The sequence below is a fragment of the Hylobates moloch genome, unplaced genomic scaffold, assembly GCF_009828535.3.
Source record: "Hylobates moloch isolate HMO894 unplaced genomic scaffold, HMol_V3 SCAFFOLD_5, whole genome shotgun sequence".
Lineage (NCBI taxonomy): Eukaryota > Metazoa > Chordata > Mammalia > Primates > Hylobatidae > Hylobates > Hylobates moloch.
The window spans coordinates 137425636-137444259 of NW_026652280.1; the positions used below are offsets into that span (position 1 = coordinate 137425636).

Sequence of the window (18624 nt, forward strand, 5' to 3'; positions counted from 1 at the left end):
CACCCATGGCCAATCTCCGGCCACGTCCAGGCCCTCCTCCATCTTGTCCCCTTCCTCACTCAAGCCCAACCCGTGGCCCCCACCCCTTCCCTCCTCCATTTCCATCCAGTCCGCGATCGCGGCGGACCCCACAGTCATCGCGCGCCGTGAGTCACACTCCACAGCCAATCCCTGGCCACATCCGGGCTCGCCCCCGCCCCGCCCCCTTGTTCCCACAAGCCCGGAACTCCCCAAATCCCGCCCCTCCCCTCCCAAAAAAACAACCCTCATCCGGTCTCTTCCAGCCTAGCGATCCTGGCCTACCCCTCCGCCAAAGCGCGCACTGAGTGCAAACCCCAGCGTCAATCCCTGTCCCAGCTCCGCCCCCCGCGTCGGAATCCCGCCCAGCCGAGGCCTCAAGCCCAGTCGGGACTCGAGCCTGTGGAGGCGAGGTTGCCGCACTAGATAGGTGAGTGGCACTAGATAGGTGAGTGGGGCGGGCGGGCGGCGCGGTGCGGCGCGGCGCTTCCGTGCGGACTAACTAGGGCCGTCCCGGCGTGCGGGGCGAAGGGACGGAGGCCGGGCTGCTCTTGCCGGAGTCGCTCCGGGGCCGCCTGCGGGGGCGGCTGCAGGGAGTCGGCCCTAGATTAACAGTTTGAGGGGAAGGCGCCGAGGTGACTGGCCTCCAGGGGGGATCCCCTAGACCCGGGTCACCGTTTTGGCGCTTTTACTCTTGATTTCGCTGTTTGGGCTTTTAGAAGGCAGTCTGAGAAGAGTGACTTTGGGACTCTTAATTTAAAAATACAAAAGAGGCTCACGCCTGTAATCCCAGCACTTTGGGAGGCCGAGGCGGGCGGATCACGAGGTCAGGAGATCGAGACCATCCTGGCTAACACGGTGAAACCCCGTCTTTACTAAAAATACAAAAAATTAGCCGGGCGTGGTGGCGGGCGCCTGTAGTCCCAGCTACTCGGGAGGCTGAGGCAGGAAAATGGCGTGAACCCGGGAGGCGGAGCTTGCAGTGAGCCGAGATCGGGCCACTGCACTCCAGCCTGGGCGACAGAGCAAGACTCCGTTTCAAAAAAAAAAAAAAAATCCAAAAGAATACCAAGGCTGTTACGTTGCCTTACAAATGAAGCTTAGCAGAATCCAACATTTGTAGTTAAAAGAGAAAAGTAGTCTGTTGCTTTTGGAGTCGAGTGGCGCAGAAATCCTTCCTTCGCTTCCCCCGCGCGTGGCTCCTTGGCGGCCACCTGAAGGGGACTGGGGCTGCAGGTCAGCCCTTAGCAAGTCTGACTTTGGGAGCCAAAACCGAATTCCTGCTATCACCCAGCAGCCGCACTGCTTTCCTTCTGGAGAAGTTTATAGTTACGTGAATCCCATTTTCATAGAACAGTTTTTCAGCAATTTCAGGCTCATGTCTCCTTAAATCATATGCTGCCCAACTTTGGCTAATTCTTTCCGCTCTTGTTCTAAAGACGTGGCTTTGAAGCGCATGCTTCCACTGTACTCCCCCGTCCAGGACTTTGTTCACCGTCTAGATGCCCCCTGTTGTATCAGTGAACCTTATAAACATTCTAGAAGCAAACTAACAAGGTAGAGTGTGAAAGGAAAATCATCTTTCCAATGGTCGGACTCTTGTAACAGTGTGAGCGGCGCATTATTAGCTGTAGCCCTTTTTGCCTCATGTTAATCTTGCTTGAACTTGCAGTTAACCCAGATGTTCCGGACTTTGTCAAATTAAATCTCTTCCTACCTCTCCTCCCCATGTGTGAAGTATAAATTGATCATTTGGATTTAAGTCTAGAGCTTTAAGCGTCTTAAGATTTATTTTGATGGCCTTGTCTGCCTTTTAGCTTTATATTCGGCCCCCCAAAATTTACCAGCTTTCTCAGCTTCAGGCCACCCCCAAATCTGCCAAGCATACCTTCTGAATCTTCATTTTAAACAGTCTAACCTGTTGATAATAAATCGACAGTTTCATTTCTATAGATCATGCGTTTTGGAATATGGACTTTATGCATAATATGCTGTAATTAGATCACGTAGATCATCCTGATTCATAAGTTGCCAGGTTTTCTTCACAGAAATTGTTTTTAGGGAGAAACTAGAAAAATACAATGAAAATATTGTTTAGAATTAAAAGCCATATACCTTTTTATTTTCTCCAACTTTTCGATGACATCTAAATTTAATGTATTTATCTCATTTGTGAATATATATATATATGCAATGTTGATTGCATTAGAAAATGCTGCTCAAAATACTTAATAAAATGCAGATGTAAACCAGCTTGATTCAAAGATTCTGAGTCTGCATTTGTCAGCCTGCTTAGATTTCTTCGGAGCCATTTTTTCACCTATGCTCCCACAGTTCCTTACACAATGAGATTACCTAGTGAGAGGGTCATAAGTGAGATGGAAGGAGAGCCTAGGTCTAGGTCTTGGAATTCCATCATTCAGTGGCGGATTGTGGGAGAGGTAGGAGATGAATGAGAGATTGTAAGATGTCAAAAGCCAAGGGGCCATGGTGTTTCTCAGGGGAAAAAGGGCTTGCCTGCCAGTATCTAAAGCTGCAGAGAACTCTAGGAAAGTGAGAATTGCAAAATGTCCACTGGATTTAACAATATGAAGGTCGAAACTGACTTTAGCAAGAGTTGCCATTATGGAGTAATGGGTGAAAAGTCAGATTGCACTGGGTTGAGGAGCGTAGATTGAGGAAAAGGAGAGAGCTAGTAAAATGAGCAACAGGGAGATGGTACAGTCAAGAGTTTTATTTTTTGTGTTTTTTGTTTGTTATGTTTTGTGTGTTTGTTTGTTTTTTGTTTTTTATGTTTTTTAACCAGGAGAGACAAACAAGGAAAGTTGAATATGCAGGAGAAAAGAGGTAATAATCAGTGAAGCAAGGTCTCCGTAGAGGGAATGAGATCTAAGTCGTGGAGGAGAGACGATCCTTTTAAAGGAGGGTAATTTCCTTTATTATAATGGGAAGGAAAAACCAAGTATTTTTTGGATTTGGGAAAGTAGAGAGCGCAGTCTGCTTGGACTGAGGAGGAAGGTAGAGGGATTTAGTTTAAAGGAGTGTGGGAAAAATTTAAATAATCATTTTGGACTATGGGAGACAAGTGTTGCCTACAAAATATAGTAGAAATGCTGCAGTGTTGGGGGTCAATTTAAGATTGATGACCACAAATCTTTGGTGAAACCAATATCCCGTGGGACTTTCTCCAGCAGTCCACAGCCAGGAAGTACATTGCATGATGGAGGTAATTTGTGCTGTAGAAGACAGATAGGAGAAAGGGATTTGGGATTTAGGCTTTGAGATTTCCAGATGAAAACAAGTGGATTTAGATTTAGGGGCAACTCCCTAAGGAGGAAGGTGGGCATTGAGGCCTGGTACCTAGAGAGTATGGCTCACCCAGTCTGGGGTGAAATCTCCCAGAAGCCGCACTCCAAGCTTACTTGCTTTTATTATTAGCACATTACCTCCATCATGCAATGTACTTCCTGGCAACTGACCCAGCTCTTCCTTTCTCTTCTACTTTCCAAAGTTTCAACTGTGTCTTTTGGGACAGCTGCGCCATAATCAGCAAATTCCATTGTATCTCTATGTCGTTAGAGGGTTTCCTCTACCTGCTTGCTTTAACTCAAACCTTATTAATTTATTCATCTATTGTGAAAAATGGAGAAACTGAGGCCCAGCAAGAATCCATAACTTGACTACAGATAGAAACTTTTTTTTAAGATTGAATTCTGCTTTAATCTCTTAATGTGGTGAATCACATTAATAGGTTTCTTATATAAACCCAACCCTCCTTGGTCATGATGTATTATCCTTCTTGTATACTACTGGGTTTGATTTGTTAGCATTTTATGTAGAAGTTCTATTTAGTTTCCATAGATTAGGTCTCTTTTTCTGTAAGGTTTGATAACTATTAGACGAAATGCCATCCACTGATAACAGCAGCCTTATACTGTAGACTTCAGAGAACAACATTCTCAGAGTAATCTCAGAAATATCTATTTGCCTGAATGTTTTTAGAAAGCTGGGTTTTCTTTCCACTTCTAAGTGGCAGTATTATAATAGAGTTTCATTGCTTTGATCTTCCTCCATTTACCCATGACGGATATCAATTTTATACTTACAGGTAGAGAAGCAATTCAGAATGCATGCCTATCATGCCACTGGAATCTACTAAAATGGCTTGCGGGAATTGTTGGAGGAAGTACCTTCAGAATAACCTAAGATTCACTCATATATTCTTTATATTTATCAAGGACCCACCATCATCCATCTTTTCAAACAACTTTTTAAATAACTGTTTCTAACAACTTTAATTTACTGTTACAAATTATGCTTTTACTAGTGACTGTCATCCAGAGGATTCTGAAATTTGAGTAGTTCCTAGATTGAAATGCTTTGGATTTTATAGCTGCTAGACATGGAACTTTCACTTACTGAAATTTAATGCTCTTGACTAAATTAAAGCCTTATTTTTTGAATTAAGAATATTTTTAAAGCTCTCTAGTTTAAAATGATGTGAATATAAATTTGTATAAGGAAGAATACATTTATTAGAATGCTTCCAGTGATGAAAGATTATATGATAGAAAGAAAACTTGAAAGAAAGCAAGCTCACTTATCAAAAATGTTTACTTGGATTTTACGTAAGCTTATCAGCTAGCTGTAAGTGTCTGATAGCGATGTACCCATCATATATTTATTCCTCTTCTCAATTTTTCTTTTATTTAATAGCATGTTTTTGGCCCAGAGGAGCCTCTGCTCTCTTAGCGGTAGAGCAAAATTCCTGAAGACAATTTCTTCTTCCAAAATCCTCGGATCCTCTACTTCTGCTGTAGGTATTGCTTACTTACAGATAAATTATTGTACATATTCTGCACTGTCCAAAAAGTATGTAATTTTTCAGATGCTTTTTTACAAATATTTTATTGAAATGAACATTTCTATTGCATATGCTGAAGGTGTCTCTTGTCATTGACTAGAATTGACATTCACTGAGCAACTGCTTGCCTGTCTGTGGATCAGGCAATGTGCTGGTCATTATGTATTCATTACCTCATTTTGTCTTCACAAAACCCTTCAAGTTATGAATATAGGTCCAGTGGCATGGGAAAAAAGTAGGAGAGGATATTTCAGGAGGACTGCTTAGGGATGGAAAAAGGTTTAAAAACCATAACCACCAAATACAATGTATACATCTGCTTTAGGAACTTGATTCAGTCAACCAAAATGCAGAAAGACATTTTTTAAAAACAGTCAGAGAGATATGAATGTGGACTGGGTATTAGATGATAACAAGAAATTATTGTTGGTGAGGTGTGGTAATGAAATTGCAGTTATATAAGTGGCAATATTTTTTAGATATGTGCCAAGTATGTAGAGATGTAATAACCTAAGGTCTAAGATTTGCTTTAAAGTTACTCAGCAATTAAATTTAAAAAAAAGAGGCAAAATCTTGAGAATTACTGAATCTGGGTAGTGTGCATATGAGTGTTTTATGTTAGGTTAAAGTATATGAAATTGCTATTTTTGTATGAAAATTCCATTTTTGGCATATGAAGTACCATTTTTGTCATAAATGGTTGAATATTGGCAATTTTGTATTCAACCTAATTCTAATCTCTCAACTGGTTTAAAATTTTCTCAATGGTTTAAAATTTTCATAAAAACCATCATCAGTGTCTTCTATATGTAAATCCTATGAATTCTACCTCATAACTGTCTTGAATTCTCTCCTCTTTATGCCACCGTGACCATCTTTTTCAGGCCCTCTCCCAACATAGAAGTCGGTTGAAGCCAGGGAAGTGGTTGTGCTTCCCCAAGGTGATCATATGAAACCATGGCACTAAAAGGGCATTTGTGTGCACAATCCTCATTTGTGGAACTTTTATTAGACTACGTATGCCAGGGCCCACCATTATGCATTCTAATTCTACATATCTGGAATGTATTTTGAAAAATCTTTCCAGCTGATTCTGATGTATGTCCCAGGCGAGAACCACTGACAATGCATTATTCAAACTTGTGGACTATTTGGGATAGCACTAACCCCTCTCCATACCTAGCAGTGGAATGGTTGGGTTGTGTGGTAGCTTTATGTTTAATTAAGTAACTGCCAAAGTGTTTGTATTATTTTAACTACATTGGAAAAGTGTCTACAGTTCATCAGAGGCTTTGCATTTAAAATAGTCACACAGGGATAAAGATAAATATTCTTCCTATTGCTAGGCAAATGAAAAACACTGGCCAGTGTTACAAAAGCAATAGTGATAAGTTTAAATCAAGAAAGACTTGTCAGAACCAGCCAGATAAGTTACTGTGAACCTACTTAGAATATTCGTTTCATCCACATCATCCTTAATGTCATGAAAACCTGCCGGGAAGGTTACCTCCAAGTGAGGGAATAGAATGAAGGATAGGCTGTATTTTCCTGTATTACTTGCTTTTTTACAAAAACATTTTACGTATTCTCTAATTTTAAAGAATGTTTTGAATGCTAAAGGAAAAATGTAGGCAGGGTGCAGTGACTCACACCTGCAATCCTAGCACTTTGGGAGACTGAGGCCAGAGGATCGCTTGAGACCAGGAGTTCAAGACCAGCCTGGGCAACATGGCAAAACCCCATCTCTATTAAAATATAAAACATTAGCTGGACACACGCCTGTAGTCCTGGATGGTCTCGATCTCCTGACCTCATGATCCACCCACCTCGGCCTCCCAAAGTGCTGGGATTACAGGCGTGAGCCACCGCGCCTGGCCCTAAGATAGTCTATTTTTTTTTTTTTTTAAGAGATTCTAAAATTTAAATGTCCACCAGAGAAGCGCAAAAGCAACACTGGACAAAACCTTTTCCTTAGGTCTGTCCTTCCTTAAAGAAATGAACTGTCTCTGTCTCTCTCTCTTTTTTTTTTCATACAGTCTCACTCTTGCTGCCCAGGCTGGAGTGCAATGGCGCAATCTCGGCTCACTGCAGCCTCCGCCTCTCGGGTTCAAGCGATTCTCCTGTCTCAGCCTCCTGAGTAGCTGGGACTATAGGTGCCCGCCACCACTCCCAGCCAATATTTGTATTTTTTGTAGAGACGGGGTTTTGCCATGTCGGCCAGGCTGGTCTCAAACTACTGGGCTCAAGTGATCCACCCTCCTCAGCCTCCCAAAGTGCTGAGATTACAGGCACGAGTCACTGCATCCAGCCTAACCCTCTCTTTTGATGTGAAAGTATCACCTTTTGTACATTTAGTCCATACCCAACATCTCTTTGCCTCCTTTAGTGCAAACTTACTCATCCTTACTTGTATCTAAGAGAATCTTTCCTACTTTCTGAGTGGGCACTAGTTTTGGAGTATATGTATTGTATGCCATGAACTATATTTTTCTGCTTATGGCTTTGCCTCATTTAATTGCCATAGCACTTACATGGGGCAGATATTCATTTTCCTGCTTAGCAAATAAGGAAACTGAATTTCAGAGATGTCAGGTAACCTGCCTACTTCACACACTAGGAGTTTTGATGTTTAATTTTGAACTAAGATCTATCTGGCTTGAAAGCTGTTTGCATTAAACAACCTTGAACAATATACTTAGAACGTAGCTGTATTTTTGGCACAGAACATGGCATGTGTGTGAGGGACTGAGCACAGACTTGCCCAGATTCAAACTTACCAATCTTCCTGTTTCATGTGCCCAGCAGAAACAACCTGTTTCTCAGCCTCAAACCCAAACTTCCAGTTGTCCTGATTGGTTCAGCCTGACTGTCCAACTCTGATTTAATTATAGCTGTGATTGGGGGAGCTGAGATTATACAGTGTAGGCAGGCAGAAGGACCCCGGGCCTACTGATATGGGTGAGGACAATACTCACACACTCCCTTCACTTACTTACTCTTCCAAGGTCTTGGCTTGAACCCAATTTTTTTTGAGAGAATAAACCAGGCTTTTTGTTCTCCACTTGGCCTGACTCCATTTCTGGCATTCCAGCCATGTATTTACCTGTTATCAGCTCTCAGGTTTAGAGAAAGCCTTGTTTCCAATAAGCTTGTTTCTCTAAAGTAATTGTTAAAATATAATTTTCAGAAAAAGGTGAAATCATGACTCATACAAATATAAAAATGAACATGTGCTAAAGACTTTTATTTTACTTGTGATATGAGGTAACCAGACAGAAGTTATAACCAGTACATATGGAAAGTCAAAAAGCACAAATTCATATGTAGTAAAGGAATTGGATTGCAAATGAAGGCAAAACTGTTTTTTCTACAGAGTGGAGAGAAGATAATCAAAACGCTAGAACCAGAATTTGCATGCCTGTCACTTAGCTTCAATTTACAAAAGCCCAGAATAACTCAAAGGCAAATTCTAGCCCTGCAAATATCAGCCCTAAAGCTATGCTGTGGCCAGTGCATAGTTTTCTATTGAAGTACAATTTTTTCCCCAAATACATTATCTCTCAGAGGGAGTTCAAATTGCTTCCCTTTCACTCAGCAGATCTGTTCAGTCAACAGATGTTAAATAGCTATAGCGTATCAGGCACAAATAATTCTTTATAAAATAAAGTAACAAAATATATGTTGTTTCAAAGTTCCAGTTAAGGCTAGTCGTGGTAGCTCACCCTTATAATCCCAACAATGGGAGGCCAAGGCAGGCGGATCACTTGGGCTAGGAGTTCCATACCAGCATGGCCAACATGGTGAAACCCTGCTCACTAAAAATACAAAAATTAGCCAGGTATGGTGGCGCATGCCTGTAATCCAAGCTACTCAGGTGGCTGAGGAACAAGAATGGCTTGAGCCTGGGAAGCAGAGGTTGCAGTGAGCCAAGATTGCGCCGCTGCACTCCAGCCTGGGCAACAGTGTGAGACTCTGTCTACAAAAAAAAAAAAAAAGCTACAAAAAAAGGGCTCCTGTTAATTATACACACTTTTGAGCTTAATATAATTGCATTTTTTATGTATCTTTAAGCATCTTTCCCTGCTTTACATTCCACTTCTTACTTTCATTTCTTCCACCATTACAGGAACATTCTGTTGTTTTCCTCTGCCATCTAGTGGCAAAAGAAAGTAATTTTCCTGGTTTTTTGAATGGATAGCCATACCTTAAAAAGCATCCAGATTGCGCAGTAGTGCTAGCGGCTTCGCGGTTCAGTCCTCCTAACCGACAGCCGCCACTGGTGCTGAGCTGCTAGGAAGCCCCTGTCGGCGAGCTTGTTGGAGCTTGAACCCATTGTCACACCTCCGACTCACCGGCAAAAAAAAATGGTTGAAGCAGATCGCCCAGGAAAGCTGTTCATTGGTGGGCTTAATACGGAAACAAATGAGAAAGCTCTTGAAACAGTATTTGGCAAATATGGACGAATAGTGGAAGTACTCTTGATAAAAGACCGTGAAACCAACAAATCAAGAGGATTTGCTTTTGTCACCTTTGAAAGCCCAGCAGACGCTAAGGATGCAGCCAGAGACATGAATGGAAAGTCGTTAGATGGAAAAGCCATCAAGGTGGAACAAGCCACCAAACCATCATTTGAAAGAGGTAGACATGGACCGCCCCCACCTCCAAGAAGTAGAGGTCCTCCAAGAGGTTTTGGAGCTGGAAGAGGAGGAAGTGGAGGAACCAGGGGACCTCCTTCACGAGGAGGACACATGGATGACGGTGGATATTCCATGAATTTTAACATGAGTTCTTCCAGGGGACCACTCCCAGTAAAAAGAGGACCACCACCAAGAAGTGGGGGTCCTTCTCCTAAGAGATCTGCACCTTCAGGACTAGTTCGCAGCAGCAGTGGAATGGGAGGAAGAGCTCCTCTATCACGTGGAAGAGATAGTTACGGAGGTCCACCTCGAAGGGAACCGCTCCCCTCTCGTAGAGATGTTTATTTGTCTCCAAGAGATGATGGGTATTCTACTAAAGACAGCTATTCAAGCAGAGATTACCCAAGTTCTCGTGATACAAGAGATTATGCACCACCACCACGAGATTATACTTACCGTGATTATGGTCATTCCAGTTCACGTGATGACTATCCATCAAGAGGCTATGGCGATAGAGATGGATACGGTCGTGATCGTGACTATTCAGATCATCCAAGTGGAGGTTCCTACAGAGATTCATATGAGAGTTATGGTAACTCACGTAGTGCTCCACCTACACGAGGGCCCCCGCCATCTTATGGTGGAAGTAGTCGCTATGATGATTATAGCAGCTCACGTGATGGATATGGTGGAGGTCGAGACAGTTACTCAAGCAGCCGAAGTGATCTCTACTCAAGTGGTTGTGATAGGGTTGGCAGACAAGAAAGAGGGCTTCCCCCTTCTGTAGAAAGGGGGTACCCTTCTTCACGTGATTCCTACAGCAGTTCAAGCCGCGGGGCACCAAGAGGTGCTGGCCCTGGAGGAAGCCGATCTGATAGAGGAGGAGGCAGAAGCAGATACTAGAAACAAACAAAATCCCAGTTCAGAGAAACAAAAAAAAAAAGAGTGGAAACTATTCTATCGTAACTACCCAAGGACTACTGAAAGGAAAAATTGTGTTACCTGTTTTAAATTCCCTGTTAAGTTCTCCTCCGTAATTTTTATGTTCTTATGAGGAAAAAGGTAAAACATGTTTAATTTTATTTGACTTTATGACATTGCTTTTCAACAAGCAAATGTTAAATGTGTTAAGCCTTGTAGTACTAGTGTTGTAACTTTCCAAGTAAAGGTGTCCCTAAAGACCACTTCCTATCTGGTTTTTCCCGGTAAATGAGGCAAGCAATTCTAAGATCTTCCACAAAACATCTAGCCATCTAAAATGGAGAGATGAATCATTCTGCCTATACAAACAAGCTAGCTATTAGAGGGTGGTTGGGGTATGCTACTCATAAGATTTCAGGGTCTTTTCCAACTGAAATCTCACTGTTCTCAGTATGCAAAACCTGAAATCAGATGCCTATGTAAGGAAAGTGCTATTCACCCAGTAAACCCAAAAAAAGCAAATGGATAATGCTGGCCATTTTGCCTTTCTGACATTTCCTTGGGAATCTGCAAGAACCTCCCCTTTCCCCTCCCACAATAAGACCATTTAAGTGTGGCTTAAAAGTTTGGCCAAAACCAACCATGAAGCTGCAAAGGTGCTTGCTCTTACTCTTTTCAAATTTTTGCAACTCTGTAGTGTCTCACTTTTAAAGGAACAGCTTGATTGCAAAGGAGAAAAATAGATAAGCAATGAATTTATCTCCAACTTCCTAAAGGCTTATGACTTCTAAAAAGTGAATCTATCGGCATTCCACATCAGATTTAAAGCAGAAAATGCCTGTGAAACAGCAAAGATGGTTGAAGATTGTGCTCGTTATGGTTGTGGAGTGCTGATTGATTCACAGTAGATAAAGCTGGCAGTAAGAGAAGTCAAATGCTAAGAGTTGTTGACGCAGAAGGCGGCTGATTGTCGGGAAGTCAGTGCAGTTGCATAAGCAGTGCTGTCAGAATTGGTTTGGTGCAGGCAATAGATTTTGCCTTCAAGGGTTCCTGTGGATCTCAGGAAGGCATCAGTGTTGATTAACACTCATAACTAGGGAGTGAGTGGTAGTTACTGAAAACAAGTAATTGACCAAATGGAAAAGGGGAAGTAATTAAGGAAATTGGTAAGTGGAGGTAGTCAGGAAGTTCTTGTGGTCCTTTACACAGATTTTACAGCTTTGGGCTTCATTTTGTTTAGCTAAAGTCATGGGGACAACTTTTCAATTTAGAACTTAAGATGAATTATAAAAATGATGGATATAAGTGGTAGCTGTATCTAGTGAAGTGTCTGTCAGTAAGTGAAACATTTTTTTGTGGTGGCTTATCCAGAAACAGTTTAGTTGTAGAATAAAACTTATGAGTGACATCTGGAAAGTAACAACCATGCTAAGATGGCAAACACACTGGAAACAATTGGGCCACTTGGCTTTCTTTTGCTATACTGTTTTATAAGCCTACTTTACCTCCCAGTCTTGGAAACACGTTTTAGTTTATTGCTTTGGAGACTAGAGCCAATAGTATAATGTTCTCAAAGGAAACAGACTTGAGTTGTTGGATTAGAGGAACTAACTCAACTTCTAATATATTTTTGTTGTAATTATGGCACTGTCATGTTTTAACATTTGCAACTAGGGATAGTAAGTACAACATTTTTAACTCTCATTTGACAGACTACTACTAATCACAGACCACAAGGGTAATGACCAAATTTATGTAGTTGTTGCACTTCCATAGTTGTGTTAGCCCAGTCCTTCCATATTCTTATGATTACTTGGGTTAAAGCTTCTGTGAGGACCTTTTGGCTCTTGAGATATCCTAAATATTTAAAATATTTAGATATCCTAAATATAGGATATAGAGATTATATCAAATATGAATGAATATTGTTCAAAGCAAGGAGTATGTTAAAATGACCAGACACCTATTTGATAAATAGTTTACTGACCTAGCAGACGCGTGGAAAAAGAATCAGATCTTGATTCTTCCGGGTTTATACTGGTTGTAAAACAGAATGATATAGAAAATGTTTTCCTTGTTTAAGTGGTAGTTGAACATAGAACTTGGGTATTATAGATCACTTTTCACTTTTTGGAATGTTTTGTATTGAAACTTAATACAACTTTAACATGGCAAAAAAAAAAAAAAAAAAATCCAAAATCTATGAGATAATTTTGTTAAAGTTGGCTTGCTTGGGCAGGTGCTTGGTCCAGAGGGAGAAAAAAGGACATGATTTCCGAATACTCTGGCAGCTTTTTAAATTCAGCTTTATCAAGTTACAGTAAACTGTATCTGTTTAGAATTACAACTCAATGGTTATTTTGACAGATGTATATGCCATGAAGCCACTGTCACCATCAACATGCAGAACACTTCCATCGCCCCCAAAAGATTCCTCAAGTTCCTTTGCAGTCCATCCCTCACGCTGCTGATTTGTCTTTGTCACCATATATTAGTTTGCTTCGTGGTGTTGTTTAGTATTTTATATAAATGGGATTGTGTAGCATGTACTTTTTTGTTTATGGTTTCTTTCACACACATAATGACTTTGAAATTCACCAGGTTGCGGTGTATCAGTAGCTTATTCCTTTTATTGCTGAGTAGTGTCCCATTATGTGAATATGCCATTATTTGTTTTTCTACTTGCCTGTTGATGGACCTTGGGATTGTTTCCAGTTTGGGGCTACCGTGAATAAAACTGTTAGGAACATCTGTGTACAAGCCACTGTATAGACATAGGTTTTCCTTTCTCTTGGGTAAATACCTACCAGTAAAATAGTTGGGTTGCATGGCAGATTTATGTTTAATAAAGTAACTGCCAAACTGTTTGTTTTCCAAAGGGGCTATACCCTTTTATATTCCCACCAGGGTTGTATAGAGTTCCAGCTGCCAACACTAAGTTTTCAGCCATTCTGATGGGAATCTAGTGGTATCTCATTGCGGTTTTATTTTCATTTCCCCGGGTGACTAATGCTGGTAAGCATCTTTTAAGGTACTTTTTGGCCAGTTGTATATCTTCTGTGAAGTGGCTGTCAAATCTTTTGCCCACTTTTAATTGGATTGTTTGTCTTATTGAGTTGTAAAAGTTGTTTATATATACTGTATTAAAGTCCTTTGCAAGACACATGTTCATAAATACTTTTCTTTCATTCTATGGCTCAGAATCTGGCAACTTTTTAAGAGATACTTGAGCCCACTGAATGATATATAGATTTTATAGTTTTTTTCAGTCAAGCCTTAATAATAATTAACGTTTTTTGAGTGTTCATCTCTCAGTCCCTCTATGGTCATGAAGGTGGGGGATGTGACTCTGTTTAGTCTCAAGTAAAGAAATGCAAACTGAGATAGTGGGTACAAATGGAGATGAAGCAAAGCCCTGTGATGTTCAAGTTCCTGGTTTCTGTTACCATTCAGTCTGGCTGGACCTCTGCCCTTCCCATGGTAACATGAGCTTTCTAATGAATTCTCCCTTTTCACCTAAACTGTTTCAGATTGAGGCTCTCTCACGCAACTAAGAGATCTGATTACTATAGCTTCGGAGCTTCTAAGGCATCTTATGCACTTGTCTCTTCCCCACTGTTCAACCTGAAGCATGTACTCTGCCCTTTAGCAAAAATCACAGCTCCGCCAGGTGTGGTGGCTCATGCCTGCAATCCCAGCACTTTGAGAGGCCAAGGCAGGAGGATTGTGCGAAGCCAGGAATTTGAGTCCAGCATGGGCAAAGCAAGACCCTCTCTACAAACGAATGTTTGAAAAAAAAAAAAAATTAAGGCCGGGCATGGAGGCTCACACCAGTAATCCCAGCACTTTGAGAGGCCAAGTCAGGAGGATCACTTGAACCCAGGAGTTTGAGACCAGCCTGGGCAACATGGCAATATTCTATCTCTACCCAAAAAAAAAAAAAAAAATTAAGAACAAAATTAGCCAGGTGTGGTGTCACATACCTGTAGTCCCAGCTACTCAGGAGGCTGAGGTGGGAGGATGACTTGAACTTGGGCAGTTGAGGGTGCAGTGAGCCACGATTGCACCACTGCACTCCAGCCTGAGCAACGGAGCAAGACTCTGTCTCAAAAAAATTAAAATTAAAATTAACCAGGCATATTGGCACACATATGTCATCCCATCTACTTGGGAGGCTGAGGTAGAGATCACCTTAGCCAGGAGGTTGAGGCTGCAGTGAGCCATGATGGTGGCACTGCCACAGCCTGGGTGACAGAGCGAGACCCTGTCTCAAAAAGAAAAGACACCACAACTCCACCCGGAGAAGTAATAAAATCTCGTGGAAGCATGAGCAGCCAACACAATTATATAGCAGGAAAGAAAAAGCAAAAAAAGCTAGGAAAGAACATAACAAAGTTTCTTTTTAAGATAGATCTGTGTTTAAACAAAGACACTTAGGAAGTGGTACAAGTGGTAAGGAATGAATTAATACTAAATGTCATCAGTGTGATGGTTGGAACATCAAAATATACATAACATACATGTGTATATTATATACATGTATACATATATGTATATATTATATACATACATACCTACATACAATAGAGTTATGCTTCACTTAAAAACTGGGATACATTCTGTGATCATAGAGTGCACTTACACAAACCTACCTGGTATATAGCCTGCTATACACCTAGGCTATGTGGCATAGACTATTGCTCCTAGGCTACAAATCTATACAGCATGTTACTGTACTGAATACTACAGGCAACTGTCAGCTGTAACATAATGGTATTTGCATATCTAAACAGAAAAGGTACAGTAAAAATGCAGTGAGATAAGAAAATGGTACACCTGTGTAGAGCACTTTCCATGAATAGAGCTTGCAGGATTGCTCTGGGTGAGTCAGTGAGTGAGTAGAGTGAATGTGAAGGCCTAGGACATTACTGTACACTGCTATAGACTTTATGAACACTGTATACTTGTGCTATACTAAATTTATTAAAACTTTTTTCTGCTGAGTGCAGTGGCTCACGCCTATAATGCCAGCACTTTGGGAGGCTGAGGCAGGTGGATCACCTGAGGTCAGGAGTTCAAAACCAGCCTGGCCAACATGGTGAAACCTCATCTCTACTAAAAGTACCAAAATAAAGGAAGGGTGCAGTGGCTCACACCTATCATCCCAGCACTTTGGGAGGCCGAGTAGGGTGGATCACCTGAGGTCAGGAGTTGGAGACCAGCCTGGCCAACATGGTGAAACCCCACCTCTATTAAAAACACAAAAATCAGCCGGGCATAGTGGCAGTTGCCTGTAATCCCAGCTACTCGAGAGGCTGAGACAGGAGAATCACTTGAACCCGGGAGGTGGAGGTTGCAATGAGCCAAGATTGTGCCATTGCATTCCAACTTGGGCAACAAGAGCGAAACTTTGTCTCAAAAAAGTAAATTTTTTTTTTAAATACAAAAATTAGCTGGGTGTGGTGGCACGTGCCTGTAGTCCCAGCTACTCAGGAGGCTGAGGCAGGAGAATCGCTCGAACCTGGGAGGCAGAGGCTGTGGTAAGCCGAGATCCTGCCACTGCTCTCTAGCCTGGGCAACGGAGTGAGACTCTGTCTCAAAAAAAAAAACAAAACTAAAAAACCTTTTTTCTTCAATAATAAATTGAAGACAAGTTCACCTACTTAACTTTTTACCTTATAAACTTTTTAAATGTTTCATCTTTGACTCTTCTATAACACTTAACACACAAACTATACAAAATATTCAAAAATATTTTATGTCATTCTATAAACTTTTTTCTATTTTTAGAAATTTTATTTCTTTTTTTACTTTTTTGTGTTAAAAAACTAAGACACATACATTAGCCTAGACCTACCCATGAACTGGATCATCAATATCACTGTGTTCTACCTCCACGTCTCATCCCACTGGAAGGTCTTCAGGGACAATAACATGCATGGAGCTGTCATCTGCTATGATAACAATGTCTTCTTCCAGAATGTCCTGAAGGACCTGCCTGAGGCTGTTTTATAGTCAACTTTTTTTTAATAAGTAAGGGTACACTCTAAAATAACAATAAAAGGTATGGTATAGTAAATACATAAACCAGTAACATAGTTGCTTGTTATCAATATCCATACTATGTACTGTACATAATTGCATGTTCTAGACTTTTATATGAATGGCACTGCAATAGGTTTACACCAGCATCACCACAAACACATGACTAATGCATCGTGCCACAATGTTACAACAGCTACAATGGCTCCACTAGGCAAGTAGGAACTTTTTTTTTTTTTTTTTTTTTGAGATGGAGTCTCCCTCTGTTACCCAGGCTGGGGTGCGGTGGCGTGATCTCGGCTCACTGCAACCTCTGCCTCCCAGGTGCAAGCAATTCTCCTGCCTCAGCCTCCGGAGTAGCTGGGACTACAGGCGCATGCCACCATGCCCGGCTAATTTTTGTATTTTTATTAGAGATGGGGTTTCACCATATTGGCCAGGCTGGTCTCGAACTCCTGACCTTGTGGTCCGCCTGCCTCAGCCTCCCAAAGTGCTGGGATTACAGGCGTGAGCCACTGCACCTGGCTGCAAGTAGAAATTTTTACCACCATACACTTTTTTTTTTTTTCTTGAGATGGAGTCTCACTCTGTCGCCCAGGCTGGAATGCAGTGGCATGATCCTGGCTCACTGCAACCTCTGCCTCCTGGGTTCAAGCGATTCTCCTGCCACAGCCTCCTGAGTAGCTGGGACTACAGGCACTTGTCACCACGCTTAGCTAATTTTTGTATTTTTAGTAGAGACGGGGTTTTACCATGTTGGCCAGGATGGTCTCGAACTCCTGACCTCAGGTGGTCCGCCCACCCCAGCCTCCCAAAGTGCTGAGACTACAGGCATGAGCCACCATGCTCGGCCTACTCCTTATAGTCTTATGGGACTACCATCATATATGCGATCTGTCGTTGACCAAAACGTGTTTATGCAGCCCATGACTCTGTGTTGTATATATAATGTAAAGCTTCAATAAAAGTAAATCAAAAGTTAAGTGTGTTTAGTCTGATAGAACCAGATGACTGTAATATTGAGGATATTATCCTTCTTGTGATAATTAGTTTTGTTACAATACAGCAGTCACCTTCCACATGAAACTTTAAAATGAAGGGAAAAAGAGCAGAGACCATATAATTAAAATGCAGAGTAGAAACACCAAAATGCGGGGCTGGGTGCTGTGGCTCATGCGTGTAATCCCAGCACTTTGGGAGGCCAAGGTGGGCAGATCACGAGGTCAGGAGATTGAGACCATCCTGGCTAACGTGGTGAAACCCAGTCTCTACTAAAAATACAAAAAATTGGCCAGGCGTGGTAGCATGCGCCAGTAGTCCTGTGTCCGGAATTTATTCCTTCCTGTGGGTTCTTGGTCTCACTCACTTCAAGAATGACGCCACGGACCCTCACAGTGAGTGTTACAGCTCTTAAAGATGGTGTGTCTGGAGTTTGTTCCTTCAGATGCGTCCAGAGTTTCTTCCTTCCAGTGGGTTCGTGGTCTTACTGACTTCAAGAATGAAGCCGCATACCCTCGGGTTAATGTTATAGCTCTTAAAGGTGGTGCAGACCCAAAGAGTGAGCAACAGCAAGATTTATTATGAAGCATGAAAGAGCAAAGCTTCCACACCATGGAAGGGGACCGGGGCAGGTTGCCGCTGCTGGCTCAGGTGGCTGGCCTTTATTCCCTTATTTGGCCCTGGCCCCATCCTGCTGATTGGTCCATTTTACAGAGCACTGATTGGTCCATTTTACAGAGTGCTGATTGGTCCATTTTACAGAGTGCTGATTGGTGCGTTTACAATCCTTTAGCAAGACCCAGAGAGCTGATTGGTGCGTTTTTACAGAATGCTGATTGGTGCATTTACAATCCTTTAGCTAGACACAGAGCGCTGATTGGTGCATTCATAATCCTCTAGCTAGACAGAAAAGTTCTCCAAGTCCCCACTCGACCCAGGAAGTCCACCTGGCTTCACCTCTCAGTCCCAGGCTGAGGCAGGGGAATCGCTTGAACCCAAGAGGCAGAGGTTGCAGTGAGCCGAGATCATGCCACTGCACTACAGCCTGGCCAACAGCGAGACTCTGTCTCAAAAAAAAAAAAAAAGGAAACACCAAAATGCATTACAAAACAACAAGACACTGGAAATAACATGCCCAGCAAC

At 41.9% G+C, this 18624-nt stretch overlaps 2 protein-coding genes across 9 annotated transcripts in view; both read left to right on the forward strand.

Moving 5' to 3' along the window:
- The first annotated feature begins 245 nt into the window (after positions 1–245).
- Positions 246–18624, forward strand: part of KYAT3 (kynurenine aminotransferase 3) — a 67728-nt gene continuing 49349 nt past the window's right edge. For 3 of the 8 annotated variants that reach the window (XM_058439612.1, XM_058439611.1, XM_058439613.1), the window contains exons 1-3: positions 246–448; positions 2825–2944; positions 4735–4834. In XM_058439612.1, coding sequence (XP_058295595.1) covers positions 2901–2944; positions 4735–4834 — 144 coding nt within the window. In that variant the 5' untranslated portion in view covers positions 246–448; positions 2825–2900. Of the gene's footprint in view, positions 449–2824; positions 2945–4734; positions 4835–10505; positions 10582–18624 lie in introns of those variants that run through there. The other 5 variants (XM_032155437.2, XM_032155433.2, XM_032155436.2 and 2 more) reach the window with 4 other exon arrangements.
- RBMXL1 (RBMX like 1) lies at positions 4749–13633 on the forward strand. The gene is made up of 2 exons (XM_032155441.2): positions 4749–4834; positions 9009–13633. Exon 2 carries the CDS (start codon positions 9247–9249, stop codon positions 10420–10422), a length of 1176 nt encoding a protein of 391 aa, XP_032011332.1. The 5' UTR covers positions 4749–4834; positions 9009–9246; the 3' UTR covers positions 10423–13633.

Excerpts from the sequence above, each read along its gene's own strand:
- RBMXL1 (XM_032155441.2), top strand. The coding sequence starts at position 9,247 with ATGGTTGAAGCAGATCGCCCAGGAAAGCTGTTCATTGGTGGGCTTAAT.